General features: G+C 38.8%; 1 protein-coding gene across 5 annotated transcripts in view; it reads left to right on the top strand.

Moving 5' to 3' along the window:
• Nucleotides 1–17,797, top strand: part of RPGRIP1 (RPGR interacting protein 1) — a 48,506-nt gene that overhangs the window by 26,746 nt on the left and 3,963 nt on the right. For 3 of the 5 annotated variants that reach the window (XM_033851376.2, XM_033851375.2, XM_033851379.2), the window contains 2 exons: nucleotides 13,823–14,015; nucleotides 16,301–16,385. In XM_033851376.2, the coding sequence (XP_033707267.1) occupies nucleotides 13,823–14,015; nucleotides 16,301–16,385 (278 nt within the window). Of the gene's footprint in view, nucleotides 1–6,788; nucleotides 7,149–13,822; nucleotides 14,016–16,300; nucleotides 16,386–17,797 lie in introns of those variants that run through there. The other 2 variants (XM_073800664.1, XM_033851377.2) reach the window with 2 other exon arrangements.

Here is a 17,797-nt window from a genome sequence, read left to right as displayed (position 1 = left end):
AAAGAAAAATATTAGATTGAACCATATCTTAGTCAATTCAGGCTTCTATAATGAAGTACCACAGACTGGGTGGCTTATAAACAACAGAAATTTACTTCTTTTGGTCCGATTCTGGTGAGGGCCTCCTTCTAGGTTGCAGACTGCCAATTTCTCATTGTGTCCTCATGTGCCAGAAAGAGAGCAAGCCAGCTCTCTGGCCTCTTATAAGGGCACTAATCCCATTCACAAGGGCTCCACCCTCATGACCTGATTACCTCCCAAAGGCCCCACCTCCAAATACCATCACATTGGGATTAGGGTTTCAACATACAAAATTTGAGGGGTACACAAATATTCAGTCCATAACAAGCCATATGAAATTATCACTTTTATAGATGAAAAATGATGGACTATTTTCAATTTCATATAGTTCAATCTAATAGGAATGAATAAAGCCTCCATGTGTACCTTGCTCAAATTTTAATTTTATTTATCCTCCTAATTCACCTTTGTTATCAGAGTAAACTTGATATGGATTTCTGATCATTTGTCCCAGGATTAGTTGCAAGTAAGGTAAGAATACATTTTTCTTTTACAAACTAGAATATTACAGATAGAGCTAAATCTCTATTGACCATTACCTATAATCCCTGCTGCCTCTCTCCCACCCCACCACCCCAAAAAAACCATTGTTTTGAATTTTGAGGTACATCTTTTCAGATCATAAAAAAAACTTTAACATTCATATTGTTCTGTATTAGTCTTTTTTGCTTTAAATAAATGACATTAAACTGTATATGAACTGTACATATTATTCTTTTAAAAAGCTTTTTATTTTGAAATAATTATAGATTTGTAAACAGTTGCAAAAAATGTACGGAGAGTTACCATATACTCTTCACCCAGTTTCCCCCATTTTTCAAAACATTTTTGGTCTGTATTCTTCTGAAACATTCATTTTTCTTTTTGAAAAAAGTTTTTCTTTTTTAAAAAATTGAGGTATAGTTGTGCAATATTATGTAAGTTTCGGGTGTACAACAGCGATTCACAATTTTTAAAAGGTATACTCCATTTATAGCTATTATAAAATATTAGCTGTATTCCCTGGGTTGTACAATATATCCTTGTAGCTTATTTATTTTATTAGTAGTTTGCACCTCTTTATCCCCTACCCCTATCTTGCCCCTCCCTGCTTCCCTCTCTGCACTGGTAACCACTAGTTTGTTCTCTATGTCTGTGGGTCTCTTCCTTTTTCGTATATTCACTAGTTTAACTTTAAAAAATTTTTTCTTTACTTGAAGTATAGTTGATATACAGTGTTGTGTTAATTTCTGCTGTACAGCACAGTGACTCAGTTATACATACATATATATACATTCTTTTTTTATATTCTTTTCCATTGTGGTTTATCATAGGATACTGAAGATAGTTCTCTGTGCTATACAGTAGGACTTTGTTGTTTATCCATTCTATATATAATAGCTTACATCTGCTAACCCCAACCTCCCACTCCAGGCCTCCCACAACCCTCTCCCCCTTGGCAACCACAAGTCTGTTCTCTATATCTGTGAATCTGTTTCTGTTTCATAGATAGGTTCATTTGTGGCATATTTTAGATTCTACATATAAATGATATCATATGGTATTTGTCTTTCTCTTTCTGACTTACTTCACTTAGTATGATAATCTCTAGCTGCATCTATGTTGCTGCAAATGGCATTATTTCATTCTTTTTAATGACTGAGTAGTATTCCATTGTATATATGTACCACATCTTCTTTATCCATTCATCTGTTGATGGACATTTAGGTTGCTTCCATGTCTTGGCTATTGTGAATAGTGCTGCTATGAACATAAGGGTGCATGTATATTTTTGAATTAGAGTTTTGTCTGGATATATGCCCAGGAATAGGACTGTTGGATCATATGGTAATTCTATTTTTAGTTTTCTGAGGAACCTCCATACTGTTTTCCATAGTGGCTGTTCGAACTTACATTCCCACCAACAGTGTAGAAGGGTTCCCTTTTCTCCACATCCTCTCCAGCATTTGTTATTTGTAGACTTTTTAATGATGGCCATTCTGACCCGTGTGAGGTAGTATCTCATTGTAATTTTGATTTGCATTTCTCTAATAATTAGAGGTGTTGACCATCTTTTCAGGTGCCTATTGGCCATTTGTATTTCTTCTTTGGAGAAATGTCTATTTAGGTCTTCTGCCCATTTTTCGATTGGGTTGTTTTTGTTGTTGTTGTTGTTGAGTTGTATGAGCTGTTTGTATATTTTGGAAATTAAGCCCTTGTTGGTCATATTGTTTGCAGATATTTTCTCCCATTCTGTAGATTGTGTTTTTGCTTTGTTTATGGTTTCTTTTGCTGGGCACAGGCTTGTAAGTTTGATTAGGCCCCATTTGTTTATTTTTGTTTTTATTTCTATTGCCTTGGGAGACTGACCTAAGAAAACATTGGTACGATTTATGTCAGAAATGTTTTGCCCATGATCTCTTCTAGGAGTTTTATGATGTCATGTATTATTTTAACTCTTTCAGCCATTTTGAGTTTATTTTTGTGCATGGCGAGAGGGTGTGTTCTAACTTCATTGATTTACATGCAGCTATCCAACTTTCCCAACACCACTTGCTGAAGAGACTTTTTCCTGTTGTATATTCTTGCTGCCTTTGTTGAAGATTAATTGACTGTAGGTGTATGAGTTTATTTCTGGGCTCTCTATTCTGTTCCACTGATCCATATGCCTGTTTTTGTGCCAGTACCATGCTGTTTTGATTACTGTAGCTTTGTAGTATTGTCTGAAGTCTGGGAGGTTTATGCCTTCTGCTTTGTTCTTTTTCTTCAGGATTGCTTTGGCAAACCTGAGTCTTTTATGTTTCCATATAAATTTTAGGATAATTCTAGTTCTGTGAAAAATGTCGTGGGTAATTTGATAGGGAATGCATTAAATCTGTAGATTGCTTTGGATAGTATGGCTATTTTAACAATATTAATTATTTTAATCCAAAAGCATGTGATATCTTTCCCTTTCTTTGAATCATCTTCAATTTCCTTTATTAATGTTTTATAGTTCTCAGTGTATAAGTCTTTCACCGCCTCAGTAAGGTTTATTCCTAAGTATTTTATTTTTGCGGGTGCTATTTTAAAAGGTATTGCTTTTTTACATTCTCTTTCTGATATTTCATTGTTAGTGTAAGGAAATGCAACTGGTTTCCAAATGTTAATCTTGTATCGTGCTATCCTGCTGAATTTGTTTTCCAGTTCTAGTAGTTTTTGTGTGGAGTGTTTAGGGTTTTCTATATATAGTATTATGTCATCTGCATATAATGACAATTTTACCTCTTTCCTTCCAATTTGGATAACTTTTATTTCTTTTTCTTGTCTGATTGCTGTAGCTAGGACATCCAATACTATGGTGAATATAAGAGGTGAGAGTGGGTATCCTTGTCTTTTTCCATATTTTAGTAGAAAGGCTTTCAGCTTTTCACCATTGAGTATTATATTGGCTGTGTGTTTGTCATAAATAGCTTTTATTATGTTGAGATATGTTCCCTGTATACGCACTTTGGTAAGAGTTTTTATCATGAATGAATGTTGAATTTTGTCAAATGCTTGTTCTGTATCTATTGATCATTTGGTTTTTTTCTTTTCTTCTTTTAATGTAGTATGTCAAACTGATTGATTTGCGTATGTTGAACCATCCTTGTGAACTTGGGATGAATCCCACTTGGTCATGGTGTATGATCTTTTATGAGTTATTGGATTTGGTTTGCTAATATTTTGTTGAGAATTTTTGCATCTATATTTATCAAAGATATTGGCCTGTTATTTTCTTTTTTGGTGGTGTCTTTGTCTAGTTTTGGTATCAGGGTGATGGTGGCTTCATAGAATGTCTTTGGGATTCTTTCCCTCCTCTTCAATTTTTTGGAAGAGTTTGAGAAGGATCAGTATAAATTCTTCTTTGCATGTTTGGTAGAATTCGCCTGTGAACCCATCTGGTCCTAGACTTTTGTTTGCAGGGAGTTTTTAAATTACAGAATCTATTTCACTTCTAATGATCAGTCTGTTCAAATTATCTGTTTCTTCTTGATTCAGTTTTGGTGGGCTGTATATTTCTAAAAACTTATCCATTTCTTCTAGGTTGTTAAATTTGTTGGCATATAATTGTTCATAGTATTCCCTTATGATTTTTTGTATTTCTGCAGTATCAGTTGTTACGTCTCCTTTTTTATTTCTTATTTTGTTTATTTGGGTTCTCTCTCTCTTCTTCTTGATGAGCCTGGCCAGAGGTTTGTCAATCTTGTTTACCCTTTCAAAGAACCACCTCTTGGTTTTATTGATTTTTTTCTGTTTTTTAATCTCTGTTTTATTTATTTCCTCTCCAATCTTTATTACTTCCATTCTTCTGCTGACTTTAGGTTTTATTTGTTCTTCTTTTTTCTAATTCTTTTAGCTGGTAGGTTAGGTTGGTTATTTGAGATTTTTCTTATTTTTTGAGGAAGGCCTGTATCACTATGAACTTCCCTCTAAGAACTGCTTTTGCTGTATCCCATAAATTTTGTATGGTTGTGTTTTCATTGTCATTTGTCTCAAGGTATTTTTTAATTTCCTCTTTGGTTTCATCATTGACCCATTGGTTATTTTAGTAGTATGTTGCTTAATCTCCCTGTGATCATCTTTTTCTCATTTCTTTTTCTGTGGTTGATTTCTAGTTTCACGCCATCGTGGTCTGAAGAGATGCTTGAGATAATTTCTAAACTCTCAGATTTATTGAGGCTTTTTTTGTACCCTAGTATGTGGTCAAACCTAGGGCATGTTCCATGTGTACTTGAAAAGAATGAGTATTCTGGGGCTTCCCTGGTGGCACAGTGGTTAGGAATCTCCCTGCCAATGCAGGGGACACGGGTTCGAGCCCTGGCCTGGGAAGATCCCACATGCCACGGAGCAACTGAGCCTGTGTGCCACAGCTACTGAGCTTGTGCTCTGGAGCCTGCGAGCCACAACTACTGAAGTCCATGCACCTAGAGCCCGTGCTCCACAAGAAGAGAGGCCACTGCAATGAGAAGCCCACGCACCGTAGAGAAGAGTAGCCCCCGCTTGCCGCAACTGGAGAAAGCCTCCGTGCAGCAACACAGCCCAAAATAAATAAAATAAATAATTTAAAAAAGAAAAAAAGAATATATTCTGGGGTTTTTTGTATGTAATGTCCTGAAAATATCAATTAAGTTTATTCTATTGTATTATTTAGAATTTCTGTGCCTTATTGATTTTCTGTCTAGAAGATCTGTCCATTGATGTGAGTGGGGTGTTAAAGTCTCCTACTATTATTGTATTCCTGTCAATTTCTCCCTTCATGTCTCTTAGTATTTATGTATTTGGTTTCTCTTATATTATGTGCATATATATTGATGAGTGTAAAGTCCTCTTTTTGTATTGATCCTTTTATCATTATACAATGTCCTTTATCTTTCTTTATGGCCTTTGTTTTGAAGTCTATTTTGTCTGAGTATTGCGACCCCACTTTATTTTTATTTCCATTTGTATGAGACATCTTTTTCCATCCCTTTACTTTCAATCTATGTGTGTCCTTTGCCCTAAAATGGGTATCTTGTAGGCAGCATATTGTAGGCTCTTGTTTTCTTTTATCCAGTGTGCCACTGTGTCTTTTGATTGAAGCTTTTAATCCATTGACATTTAAGGTAATTTTTAAAAATAAATTTATTTATTTATTTTCATTTATTTTTGGCTGCGTTGGGTCTTCATTGCTGCATGCGGGGTTTCTCTAGTTGCAGCGAGTGGGGCTACTCTTCGTTGCGGTGCATGGGCTTCTCATTGCGGTGACTTCTCTTCTTGTGGAGCATGGGCTCTAGGCATGCAGGCTTCAGTAGTGGCTTGCAGGCTCTAGAGCGTAGGCTCAGTAGTTGTGGCACACAGGCTTAGTTGCTCTGCAGCATGTGGGATCTTCCTGGACCAGGGCTCAAACCCATGTTCCCTGCATTGGCAGGCAGATTATTAACCACTGTGCCACCAGGGAAGTCCCTAAGGTAACTATTGATAGATATGTATTTATTGCCATTTAAACCTTATTTTCCTGTTGATTTTATACTTCTTCTTTGTACCTTTCTTTTTGTTTTTCCTTTTGTGGTTTGATGGTTTTCTTTTCTATTATACTTATGTTCTCTTCTTTTTGGTTTTTGTGGATCTATTGTATGTTTTTGATCTGTGGTTACCCTGTTTTTCAGGTATGTTAACCCCATCCTATTTCTACTTGCCTTAGACCAGTAGTCATATAGGCTCAAACACATTCTAGGAACTGAAAAAAAAAATCTACATTTTCTCATTTTACTCCCCATATTTTATGATTATCATGTCCTCTTTTACATTTTCATGTTCATACTTTTGCTGTTCACTGTGGTTATCATCACTTTCACAGAAATTTTTTCATTTTTTTTAATATCTGTGTACTGGCTTATTTAAGTGATTTACTTTCCAATTGTTATTTTCTCTTTCCTTTAGATTCTTCTTTTCTATTTAGGGAAGACCTTTCAATATTTCCTTTAGAATAGATATAGTATTGCTGTATTCTTTTAGTTTCTGTTTGTCTGAGAAATTCTTTATCTCTCCTATTCTGAATGATAATCTTGCTGGATAGAGTATCCTAGGTTACAGATTTTTCCCCTTCAGAACTTTGAATGTATCTTGCCCCTCCCTTCTGGCCTGCAGCATTCTATAGAGAAATCAACTGATAGTCTTATGGAGGTTCTCTTGTAATTAACTGTTTGTTTTTCTCTTGCTGCCTTTAGAATCCTCTTTATCTTTTGCCATTTTTATTATAATATGTCATGGGACTTCCCTGGTGGTGCAGTGGTTAAGAATCTGCCTGCCAATGCAGGGGACATGGATTCGGTCCCTGGTCTGGGAAGATCCCACATGCCGCAGAACAACTAAGCCTGTGAGCCACAACTACTGAGCCTGCACACCACAACTACTGAAGCCCGCCGCAACTACTGAAGCCCACGTGCCTAGAGCCCGTGCTCTGCAACAAGGGAAGCCACCACAATGAGAAGCCTCTGCACTGCAACAAAGAGTAGCCCCCACTCACTGCAGCTAGAAAAGGCCCGTGCACAGCAACGAAGACCCAACGCAGGAAAAACAAAAGTCTTGGTGTAGGTCTGTTTAGGTTTATCTTGTTTGGGACCCTCCATGCTTCCTGTACCTGGATATCTGTTTCCTTGTTTAGGTTTGGGAAGTTTTCAGCCGTAATTTCTTCAAATACATTTTCGATCCGCTTTTCTCTTTCTTCCCCTTCTGGAATTCCTATCATGTGTAGGCATGCTTTATAGTATCCCATAGGTCTTTTATATTGCTTTCATTTTTTTCATTTGGCTTTCTGTCTGCTGTCCTGATTGAGTGATTTCCATTATTCTATCTTCCAAGTCACTTATTCGTTCTTCTGCATTATCCATTCTGCTATTTATTGCCTTTAACTCAGCTTACATCTCAGTCAATGAGTTTTCTGATTTTTCTTGGTTCCTCTTTATAGTTTCTAGTTCCTTCTTATAGTACTCTGCATTTCTGTCAGTAGCCTTTCTTAATTCCTTCAGTACCCCTTTTTGAAACCAGTGTCTATTAGATCAAAGAGGTCTGTTTCATTGTTTGTTCTTTCAAGGGAATTTTCTTGGTCTTTAAACTGGAGGTGGTTCCTCTGCTTCTTCATTTTACTTATATTTCTCTTGCTCTATGAGTTTAGGAGAAACAATTATCTACTGTGGTCTTGGAGGGCTATTCTTATGTGGAAGCGTCCCTGTGTAGCTGTGTGGATTTAATATTTTGGGTGCAAGGGCTGTTTCAATATGGGTATCTGTTGCCTCTTCCCTCAGCATGTGCAGGCCATTATCCCCTTGATAGGGGGTGTGCAGATGTGGCAGCGCTCAGTCCTAGGATTCTTGGTGGCGGTGGTGGCTTATGTGCATCCCCGGAGCACGTGATGGGTGCAGGAGCTGCTCGTGACCACTCCTGGAGCTCGTGTAGGTGGTGTCCTACCGCCTGAGAGCACATGCAGGGAAAAAGCCTGCAATGGTGGGTCCCACCCCTCCCCTCGTGCACCCCCCAAACAATGGCACCTGTCCTCTAAGGTGGCCTGGGCTTGCTCCACGAACACCCTCAGTTGCAGTCACACCAGACTCCAGCCCCTTCAGGCTGTTTTCACACAGCCAACCCCAGTCCTCTCTCTGAGTCTGATATCCGAAGCCTGAGCTTCAGCACCCAGCCCCAATCCGCACCAGCAGATGCACATCTCAGGCTGGGGAGTGCAGGGCGGTGGCACTGACTGTGCAGGTCTCTCTCCATTCTGGCTGCTGAAAACTGGTTGCTGCGTTCTCCTCTGAGGCTCTGAAGCTCTGTCCCAGCTGATCTCCCCGCTGGTGAGGGGATTTCCCAGGGTGCGGGAACCTTTCCTTTTTCACAGCTCCCTCCTGGGAGGGAGGTCCCATCCCGATTCCTTTCTCACTTCCTTTTTTTCTTTTTTCTTTTGTCCTACCTGGTTACATGGAGATTTTCTTGCCCTTTCAAAAGTCTGAGGTCTTCTGCCAGCATTCGGTAGACATATTGTGAGAATTATTAATACATGTAGATGTATTTTTAATATATTTGTGGGAGGTGGTGAGCTTCACATCCTACTACTCCACCATCTTGATTGCTGCCCCACTTTTTTTTAATATTTAACATATAAGTGCTATCATACAATATTTGTCTTTGACTTATTTCACTAAGCATAATACTCTCCAATTCCATCCATGTTGTTGCAGATGAAAATTTTTCATTCTTTTTTATGGCTGAGTAGTATTCCATTGTGTGTGTGTGTGTGTGTGTGTGTGTGTGTGTGTGTGTGTGTGTGTATACACCACATCTTTTTTATCCATTCATCTGTTGATCAGCACTTACATTGCTTCCATATCTTGGCAACTGTAAATAATGCTGCTATGATGAACATTGGGGTGCATATATCTTTTCAAATTAAAGCTTTTGGTTTTTTCAGATATATACCCAGGAGTGAAATTCCTGGGTCATATGGTAGTTCTATTTTTAGTTTTTTGAGGAACCTCCATACTGTTTTCCACAGTGGCTAAGTTTATTCCTAGATATTTTATTTTTTGACACTATCTTAAATGGGATTTTTTTTTACTTTCTCTTTCTAATATCTCATTGTTAGTGTAAAGAAATGCTACAGATTTCTGTATATTAATCTTGTATCCTGCTACCCTACTGAATTCATTTATTATTTCTAAAGTTTTTATGTGGAGACTTCAGGATTCTCTATATAGAGTATTATGTCATCTGCAAATAGTGAGACTTTTACCTCTTCCCTTCTAATTTGGATACTTTTTATTTCTTTTTCTTGCCTGATTGCTGTGGCTAGGACTTCTGATACTTTGTTGAATAGAAGTGGGGAGAGTAGACATCCTTGTCTTTTTCCTGAATTTAGCAGGAAGGCTTTCAGCTTTTCACCATTGAATAGTATGTTGGCTGTGCGTTTGTCATAATTGGCTTTATCATGCTAAGATATGCTCCCCCTATACCCACTTTAGTGATAGTTTTTGTCATGAACGAATATTGAATTTTATCAAATGCTTTCTCTGCATCTGTTGCGATAATCATGTATTTTTGTCTTTTTTTTTTTTGGTTAATGTAGTGTATCACATTGACTGATTTGAGTATGTTGAACCATCCTTGCTACCCTGGAATGAATCCAACTTAATCATGGTGTGTGATCCTTTATATGTATTGTTGGATTTGGTTTGCTAATATTTTGTTGATGATTTTTGCATCTATATTCATCAAAAATATTAGCCTGTGATTTTCTTTTTTGTAGTGTCTTTGTCTGGTTTGGGTATCAGGGTGATGGTGGCTTCATAGGATGAATTTGGGGGTGTTCCCTCCTCTTCAATTATTTAGAATAGTTTGAGAAGGATAGGTGTAAGTTCTGCTTTTTATGTTTGGTAGAATTCTGCAGGGAAGCCATCCAGTCCTGGACTTCTGTTTGCAGGGAGTTTTTTTTTTTTAATTACAGATTCTATTTCACTGTAGTGATTGGTCTGTTCAAATCATCTGTTTGTTCTTGACTCAGTTTTTTTGTTTGTTTTTGTTCTCTTTTTTTTTTTTTTTTTTGCAGTACGCGGGCCTTTCACTGCTGTGGCCTCTCCCGTTGTGGAGCACAGGCTCCAAAGGCGCAGGCTCAGTGGCCATGGCCCACGGGCCCAGCCGCTCCGCGGCATGTGGGATCTTCCTGGACTGGGGCACGAACCCGTGTCCCCTGCATCGGCAGGCGGACTCTCAACCACTGCGCCACGAGGGAAGCCCTTGTTCTCTTTTTACAACAACAGCAAACATTTATTTTCACACAGTTTCTTAATGTCGGGAAACTGGGAGTGGCTTTGCTGTGTGGTTCTGGCTCAGGGTGTCCTGGGAGGTTGCAGTCAAGCTGTCAGTTGGAGCTGCAGTCATCTAGAGGCTTGACAGGGGCTGGAGGATCCACTTCCAAGATGGTGCCCTCACATGGTGCTAGTTGTTGGTAGGAGGCCTCAGTTCATCACCTTTTGAGCCTCCCTCTCCATGGGCTACTTGAGTGTCCTCAGGACACAGCAGCTGGCTTCAGTCAGAGTGAAGACTCCAAGAGCAAGCAAGGCAGAAGTCACAACGTCTTTGCCAACCCAGCTTTAGCAGTCACATTCCTTCCTTTCCACAGTATCCTGTTTGTAGCGAGGTCAGTCTTATTCAATGTAGGAGGGTATGTAGGAGGTGAGGATCATTGGGGACCATCTTAGAGGTGACTACCACAAACCAGTAGGTTGCTATGACCAGGATCTTTATTCTGCCCCTAGGTTTGCTTCATTGATGGCTCCAGCATGAAATAAAAGTGTTGATTTTTATGTGTTTTTTTGTTTTTATTTTTTATTTATTTTTATATCTTTATTGGAGTATAATTGCTTTATAATGTTGTTTTAGTTTCTGCTGTACAACAAAATGAATCAGCTATATGTATACATATATTATCAGGCTGTATGTTTCTAGAAACTTGTCCATTTCTTCTAGGTTGTCCAGTATGTTGGCATACAACTGTTTATAGTAGTCTCTTAGAATATTTTGTATTTCTGTGCTATTAGTTGTTATGTCTCCACTCTCATTTCTTATTCTGTTTATTTGGTTCCTTTCTTCTTGGTGAGCCTGGCCATAGGTTTGTCAGTTTTGATTATCTTTTCAAGAAACCAGCTCTGGGTTTTTTTATTTTATTTTTTGTCTGTATTTTATTTCCTCTCTGATCTTTATTATTTCCTTCCTTTTGCTGACTTTAGGTTGTGTTTCTTCTTCTTTTTCTCATTCATTTAGGTGGTACATTAGGTTGTTTATTTGAGATTTTTCTTGTTTATTTTGGAAGGCCTGTATTACTATGAACTTTCCTCTTAGAACCGCTCTTGCTTCATCCCATAGATTTTTGTAAGGTTGTGCTTGTGTAAGGTTGTTGTTTGTCTTGAGGTATTTTCTGATTTCTTCTTTGATTTCATTTTTGACCCATTGGATTTTTAGTAGCATGTTGTTTAGTCTCCTTGTGTTCATTCTTTTCCCGTTTTTCATTCTGTGGTTGATTTCTAGTTTCATACCCTTTTGGTCAGAAAATATGCTTGAAATAATTTTTATCCTCTTAAATTTGTTGAGGCTTGTTTTGTGACCTAATATGTGGTCTATCCTAGATAATGTTCCGTGCATGCTTGAAAAGAATGTGTATTCTAACTTTTTTGGCTGTAGTGTCCTGTACATGATCAATTAAGTCCAACTGGTCTAATGTGTCACTTAGGACCTCTGTTGCCTTATTGATTTTCTGTCAGGATGATCTGTCTCTTGATACCAGTGGGGTGTTAAATTCTCCTACTATTATTGTATTCCTGTCTGTGTCTCCCTTTATGTCTGTTAGTATTTGTTTTATATATTTAGGTGCCCTTATATTGGGCACATAAATGTTAATAAGTGTCATATCCTCTTCTTGTATTGATACCTTTATTATTATATAATGTCCTTCTATGTCTTTCTTTATGGACTTTCTTTTTTAAATTAATTAATTAATTAATTTATGGCTGCATTGGGTCTTTGCTGCTGTGCACGGGCTTTCTCTAGTTGCAGCAAGCGGGGGCTCCTCTTTGTTGCGGTGCGTGGGCTTCTCATGGCGGTGGCTTCTCTTGTTGCGGAGCATGGGCTCTAGGTGCACGGGCTTCAGTAGTTGCAGCACACGAACTCGGTAGTTGTGGCTTGCGGGCTGTAGAGAGTAGGCTCAGTAGTTGTGGTGCACAGGCTTAACTGCTCCGTAGCACATGGGATCTTCCCGGACCAGGGCTTGAACCTGTGTCCCCTGCATTGGCAGGCAGATTCTTAACCACTGAGCCACGAGGGAAGTCCTGGACTTTATTTTAAAGTTTGTTTTGTGTGATATGAGTATCACTACCCCCACTGTCTTGTTTCCATTTGCATGCAATCTTTTTTCCATCCTCTCACTTTCAGTCTGTGTGTGTCTTTCATCCTGATGTGCATTTCTTCTAAGCAGCATATTGTAGGTTCTTGGTTTTTTGTTTTGTTTTTAATCCAACCTGCCACTCTTTTTTTTTTACGGTTTTTTGTTTGTTTGTGTGTTTTTCTTTTTCGCGGTACACGGGCCTCTCACTGTTGTGGCCTCTCCCGTTGCGGAGCACAGGCTCTGGACGCGCAGGCTCAGCGGCCATGGCTCACGGGCCCAGCTGCTCCGCGGCATGTGGGATCTTCCTGGACCGGGGCACGAACCCGTGTCCCCTGCATCGGCAGGCGGACTCTCAACCACTGCACCACCAGGGAAGCCCAAGTGTCTTTATTTTTAAGAAGCACCCAGATTATTTTGATGCAGATTTGTTGAGAAATATTGCCCACTGAACTTCCTAGGAGAGGGCACAGGAGCTCTGCTTGCTTCCTAAGGGAAGAAAAGATGGGTGGTGGGGGGCAGATTTGGAGAAGTGAGGACATTGGCCTGGCGACCTGGAGTAGAGAAGCAGCCCTGAGGGCACTCACAGATGAAAGGGAGAACTGTGGTTATAGGGCCACCCTGGACTGACTCCTTGCTAGTGTCACGACACTGACTTGCTGCTACACTGTACAAGGTGGGGGACTTAATGTTGACCTCAGTTTATTTCTTGAAACTATCATGATGTCAGCCCTCCTCCTGGTATCCCTAATGTGAAAGTGGACACAGGGACGTTAAAGGAGGGGATGGCGGCTGTAGCAGCAACTCTGAAGCAGAGCTCAAAGAACTGGAGTTGCCGTGAGAGGGCAGGGTGGTCTAATGGCCTGCTCCGTGTCATGTACTTGGTGGGGGGTTGGTTGGGATACAGGGAGCACTGGGCAGCTCTTGGCTTTAGTGGCTAAAACAACTGCTCAGTTGACAGGTCTCTTAGGACCTAACTGCAGGAAAAAGATGGATTGGTTTTCATGGAGAAAGTTTAAGGAAACGATCTGTTCAGAAAGTTTCTTGATTCTTTCTGTATGTGGCAATGGCTGAGAAAGGCTGATCTGGAGAATTGATTCACTGGACTGGGAGATAGAGGAACTGGATTCTCTTTACAAATTACCCATGGTTAGTGGTGGCAGTTCAGTCAGGTGGTCTCTTGGTGCCAGTTTAAGGTACCTATAAATTGATTCTCGAGGAGTAATATGTTAGGTGGAATATGCCCTGTGATTGATCCCTAGAGAGTAATATGTTAATTAGATGGAGTATAAACACTGGCATCTCTAACCTATAGGAAATGAATATTTTCCTTGTCAGGGTTCAGAGAAGATGTGCATTGAAATCATCTCCCTGGCATTCCACCCAGAGGCTGAAGTGATGTGTGATGAGAATGTAAAACAGGTGTACGTGGAATACAAGTTCTACGATCTACCCTTGTCGGAGACGGAGACTCCAGTGTCCCTGAGGAAACCAAGAGCAGGAGAAGAGATCCACTTCCACTTTAGCAAGGGTGAGGCATCCCTGGTGAACAGCCAGGAGAGGAGGCTGACAGTCATTTAGTCTGAGGGGTCCAAACTACTCTGGACTTCTGTTGGAGTGGACCCTACTGTTTTATTTTCTTTTATTTATCAAAGTAATATATGCATATGGTTTTAAAATATCAAATAGGCTTAAAAAGATTTTTGATTAAAATATAGTCCTTTGCTCCACTCTTTCTCTGCAGATCACTCCCTCTCACCCCTCCCTGACCACCCCCCTCAGTCCACCACACCACTTTTCACTTTTTCTGCTATTTCTTCTGTTATTTAACCCCATGTTTCTGAGAAATGATTCTATTGCAATTTCCTGATTCACTAATTCATTTCCTGATTCAGACATTATCTGTTGACTTCCTATCTTGGCAAATAAAACATCTCTCTTGTATCACACCCGTGCTCCCATATAGTTGGATCATAATTTAAACTTAATTTTTAATTAATCGTAATTGTTTCTATTATTATGGATGTGTAAACAGTCTTGCAGGGCCAAGTTTTACACCATGATTATAGTCTCTTTCTTGTTTATATTTTGTTTGTCTCAATTTTTCATTTGCTTTGTTTTCATTATACCTGTTGGGATTCTTTCTACATCCTCCAGAAGCCTTTTAAATTTTCAAATAATCAAACCTGTCAAATAATTTATCTTTTTTTTTTTTTTCCTGAAGATCTCTCTTTATCTTCTTGTTCTTCTTTAGCACACTGTTCAGCTATTATCCCACTGCTGCCATTTGTAGAGTTTAATTTAATTCTATTTTATACTGGATGTTTTATCTCCTGGGTCATGTGTCACCCTTTGATTTATTATATTTTAATGGATCATATTTTCTAGTAGCTTTTAAAGAAAGAATACACTGGAAGTAAATATTTTGAGATAGTCATGCATGAAAATTCTGCCCATATATTTGATTGATAATTAGACCAAGTATAAAAATGTATGTTGAAAACATTTTTCATTCAGAATGTCAAAGCAGTTGGTCCATGGTCTTTGGGTCCAGGCCTGGAGTCTAACGCTTGTATGAAGACTACCCTCTACCTCCCCAGAGGACTTTAACATTTTTTCTTCGTTTTTAGTGTTCTTAAATTTCAGAATAATGTGCATATATTTTCTTTAATTGTTCCGGCCATTCAGTGGGCTCTTTAAATCTGGAAGCTCATGGCTTTTAGTTCTGGGAAATTTTATTGCATTTCTTTGATAACTTTTTCCCCCTACATTTTCTCATTTTCTTAGTAGAATTTTGGATCTTCCAAACTGATCCTCTAATTTTATCACTTTTCTCCTATAATTCTACCTCTGTCTTTTTCTTCCTTTTTTTTTTTGGAGGGGGTGATTTTCTTAATTTTATCTTCCAGTCATTGACTAGGTATTTATTTTAAATTTCTAAAAGCTGTTTCTTGTTCTCTATTCCCCACCCCCAACTCACCCCCCCGCCAACCCTTTAAAAAAGTATATTCTTTCTTTACATCATAGGAGATAGAAGTTTTTCCCTCACTTGTGTAAAGTGAGCTCAAGGGTGGGCAGTCCAGGGTTGAGGCCACGTGATCAGGATCAGGGATCCAAACTCCCATGTTGCCTTCCTGTCCCCCTCGTGCCTGTCTTCCATCCTTTCAGATGCCTCACGGTCCTTAATAGCAGCTGCAGAAAGGAAGGCTACCTCCCAGTTTCACACACCACGGTGGGCAGAACTCAATCATGTGGCCAAACCTAGTTAAATAAAGGCTGGAAAACATAGGCTAATTTATTTGTCTGCAACAGTCCCATGTAGAAATGAAGAGGAAGAGGGGAATGGATGTTGAGACCTTGAGTTGAACCTACCTCAAAATCCAAATCTCTAGGCGGCCTTAAAAAAAAAAAAAAATCAGTCTCCTAGAATTCTTCCAGTTGGGCAGTGGTGGGAGCATGTTTATCCTGGCATTTGGCAGGACAGCTTCCAACACAGAGTGTAAGGCTTCCTTTATATCAGTGGTTGAAGCATTTTCTTAAAGGGCCACATAGTAAACATTTTAGGCTTTGTGGGCCAGTCTCTGTCATGACTCTTCAACTCTATCATTGTAGTTGGAAAGCCACCACAGATAGTATGTAAACAGATGGCTGTGTTCAACAAAACTTTATGAAAACAGGTAGCTGGCTCATGGGCCCAATTTTGCCAATGTCTGCTTTATATCAATGTTTTACACATACCATTTATGAAAGTTTTAGTGCCCAAATAGCAACAGTATATGATTCTTTGCTTTTTTCCCCACTTAACCCTTAATACAGTGATAGACCTGGACCCAGTGGAGCAAAAAGACCGAAGGCAGTTTCTGTTCGCCATGCTGACTGGACAAGATCCTGAGCGAGGACAGTAAGCGTCTGCTTCCCACTTTGAAAGACAGGAGACGGAGACGTCACACAGGAATTTAGGAGTTTGAGTTTGGCTTTGTGGTGATATAGAATATTTTAATAACTTCTTTCATATTAATATACTCCTAATGAATTTCCCATCTACTTGAGTCTAATTTATGTTTGTGACTAACTACCTGGTAAATTATATCATCTCACAGGATTAGTTCATTTCTCACCCGTGCCAGCCCCTGATAAGCACTTTTTTTTTTTTTTTTTGAGGCAGCAATTTACTTGAATACTTAGTGCCCCCTACGGAAAGGACAAAACGCCTTGACACTCTAGGATAATTTGATTCATTTCTCTCAAACATAGTACCATACCATTGCTAGCTTACCGAATATTATGCCTTTATAATAGCAATTTTATTTTTGACTTAAAAATGATTTCTCTACAGAAATACTTTGAAGTAAATTCTGGGTCTGCCCTAAGTTTTAGGAAAGCCAATTGTCATTATTCATATAATCTGAGAAGCCCTCCTTTTAGAGGTTCCAGATGAAATGCATGGGAGATATATATATATATATATATATATATATATATATATATATATATAGACTAAAAAATTTCTCATTTAGCTGAATTTTGAAAATCAAATTTAAGTGGACATCTGGGTTTTCTTGTTTTTGGCAAAATCTGGCAACCCTACCTCCTTTTCGTGTGTGTGGGTAAGAAGTAGTATGGGACTGGTGTTCTAATCCATTACTTTTCTAACAGCCCAATAAATTTATTTAATTTGCATTTACTTTGTCTCCAGTTAGTCCTAAGAAGGACTGAAAAAGGAGCCAGTTGAAATAAACCGTGAATCTGACTTCAGTATCACGGTGGACTTAAACAGATATAAGCTTACTGGTAACTTTTGGAAATGGAAAGAGATTTGGTCGTTTCTCTTTTGCGTTAATGTTAAATTTAGCTTTTTCTTTTCTCCTCTCAGCATTCCTACAACTCTCTCTTCCTTTATTCCTTTACAGTGGTAATCTTTTTCTTTTCTTTTTGTGATCTTCTGCTCAATTTGATTTCAATTGATTTTACCTTTGATTTTCTTTTTGCCTGTATGATATAGCAGATAGAACATTGCCTTTGTAATCACACAGACTTGGTTCTGAATCCTGACTCTTCCACTTACTAGCTCTGTGATGTTTGACGTATTATTTAATTTGAAGGCTCCGGTGAGGATGATACTGAAATAACATAGTTTACCTAAAGCACTTGCTATTGTGCACGTGATGCGGTGATGTGAGTTACCATACATTTCCTGGGAAAATGGGTGGAGGAGTCAGTATTATCCCTTTGCTTTGTTGAAGTTCTCACTACGGATACAGAAACATAATCACAAACGAATATTGCTTAATGACTGTGAATGCATCACTTTCA

The sequence above is a fragment of the Tursiops truncatus genome, chromosome 2 (assembly GCF_011762595.2).
Source record: "Tursiops truncatus isolate mTurTru1 chromosome 2, mTurTru1.mat.Y, whole genome shotgun sequence".
In the NCBI taxonomy this organism is placed as follows: Eukaryota; Metazoa; Chordata; class Mammalia; order Artiodactyla; family Delphinidae; genus Tursiops; species Tursiops truncatus.
The sequence above is the reverse complement of the archived record's forward strand: the minus strand, read 5'-3'. Positions and strand labels throughout refer to the sequence as shown.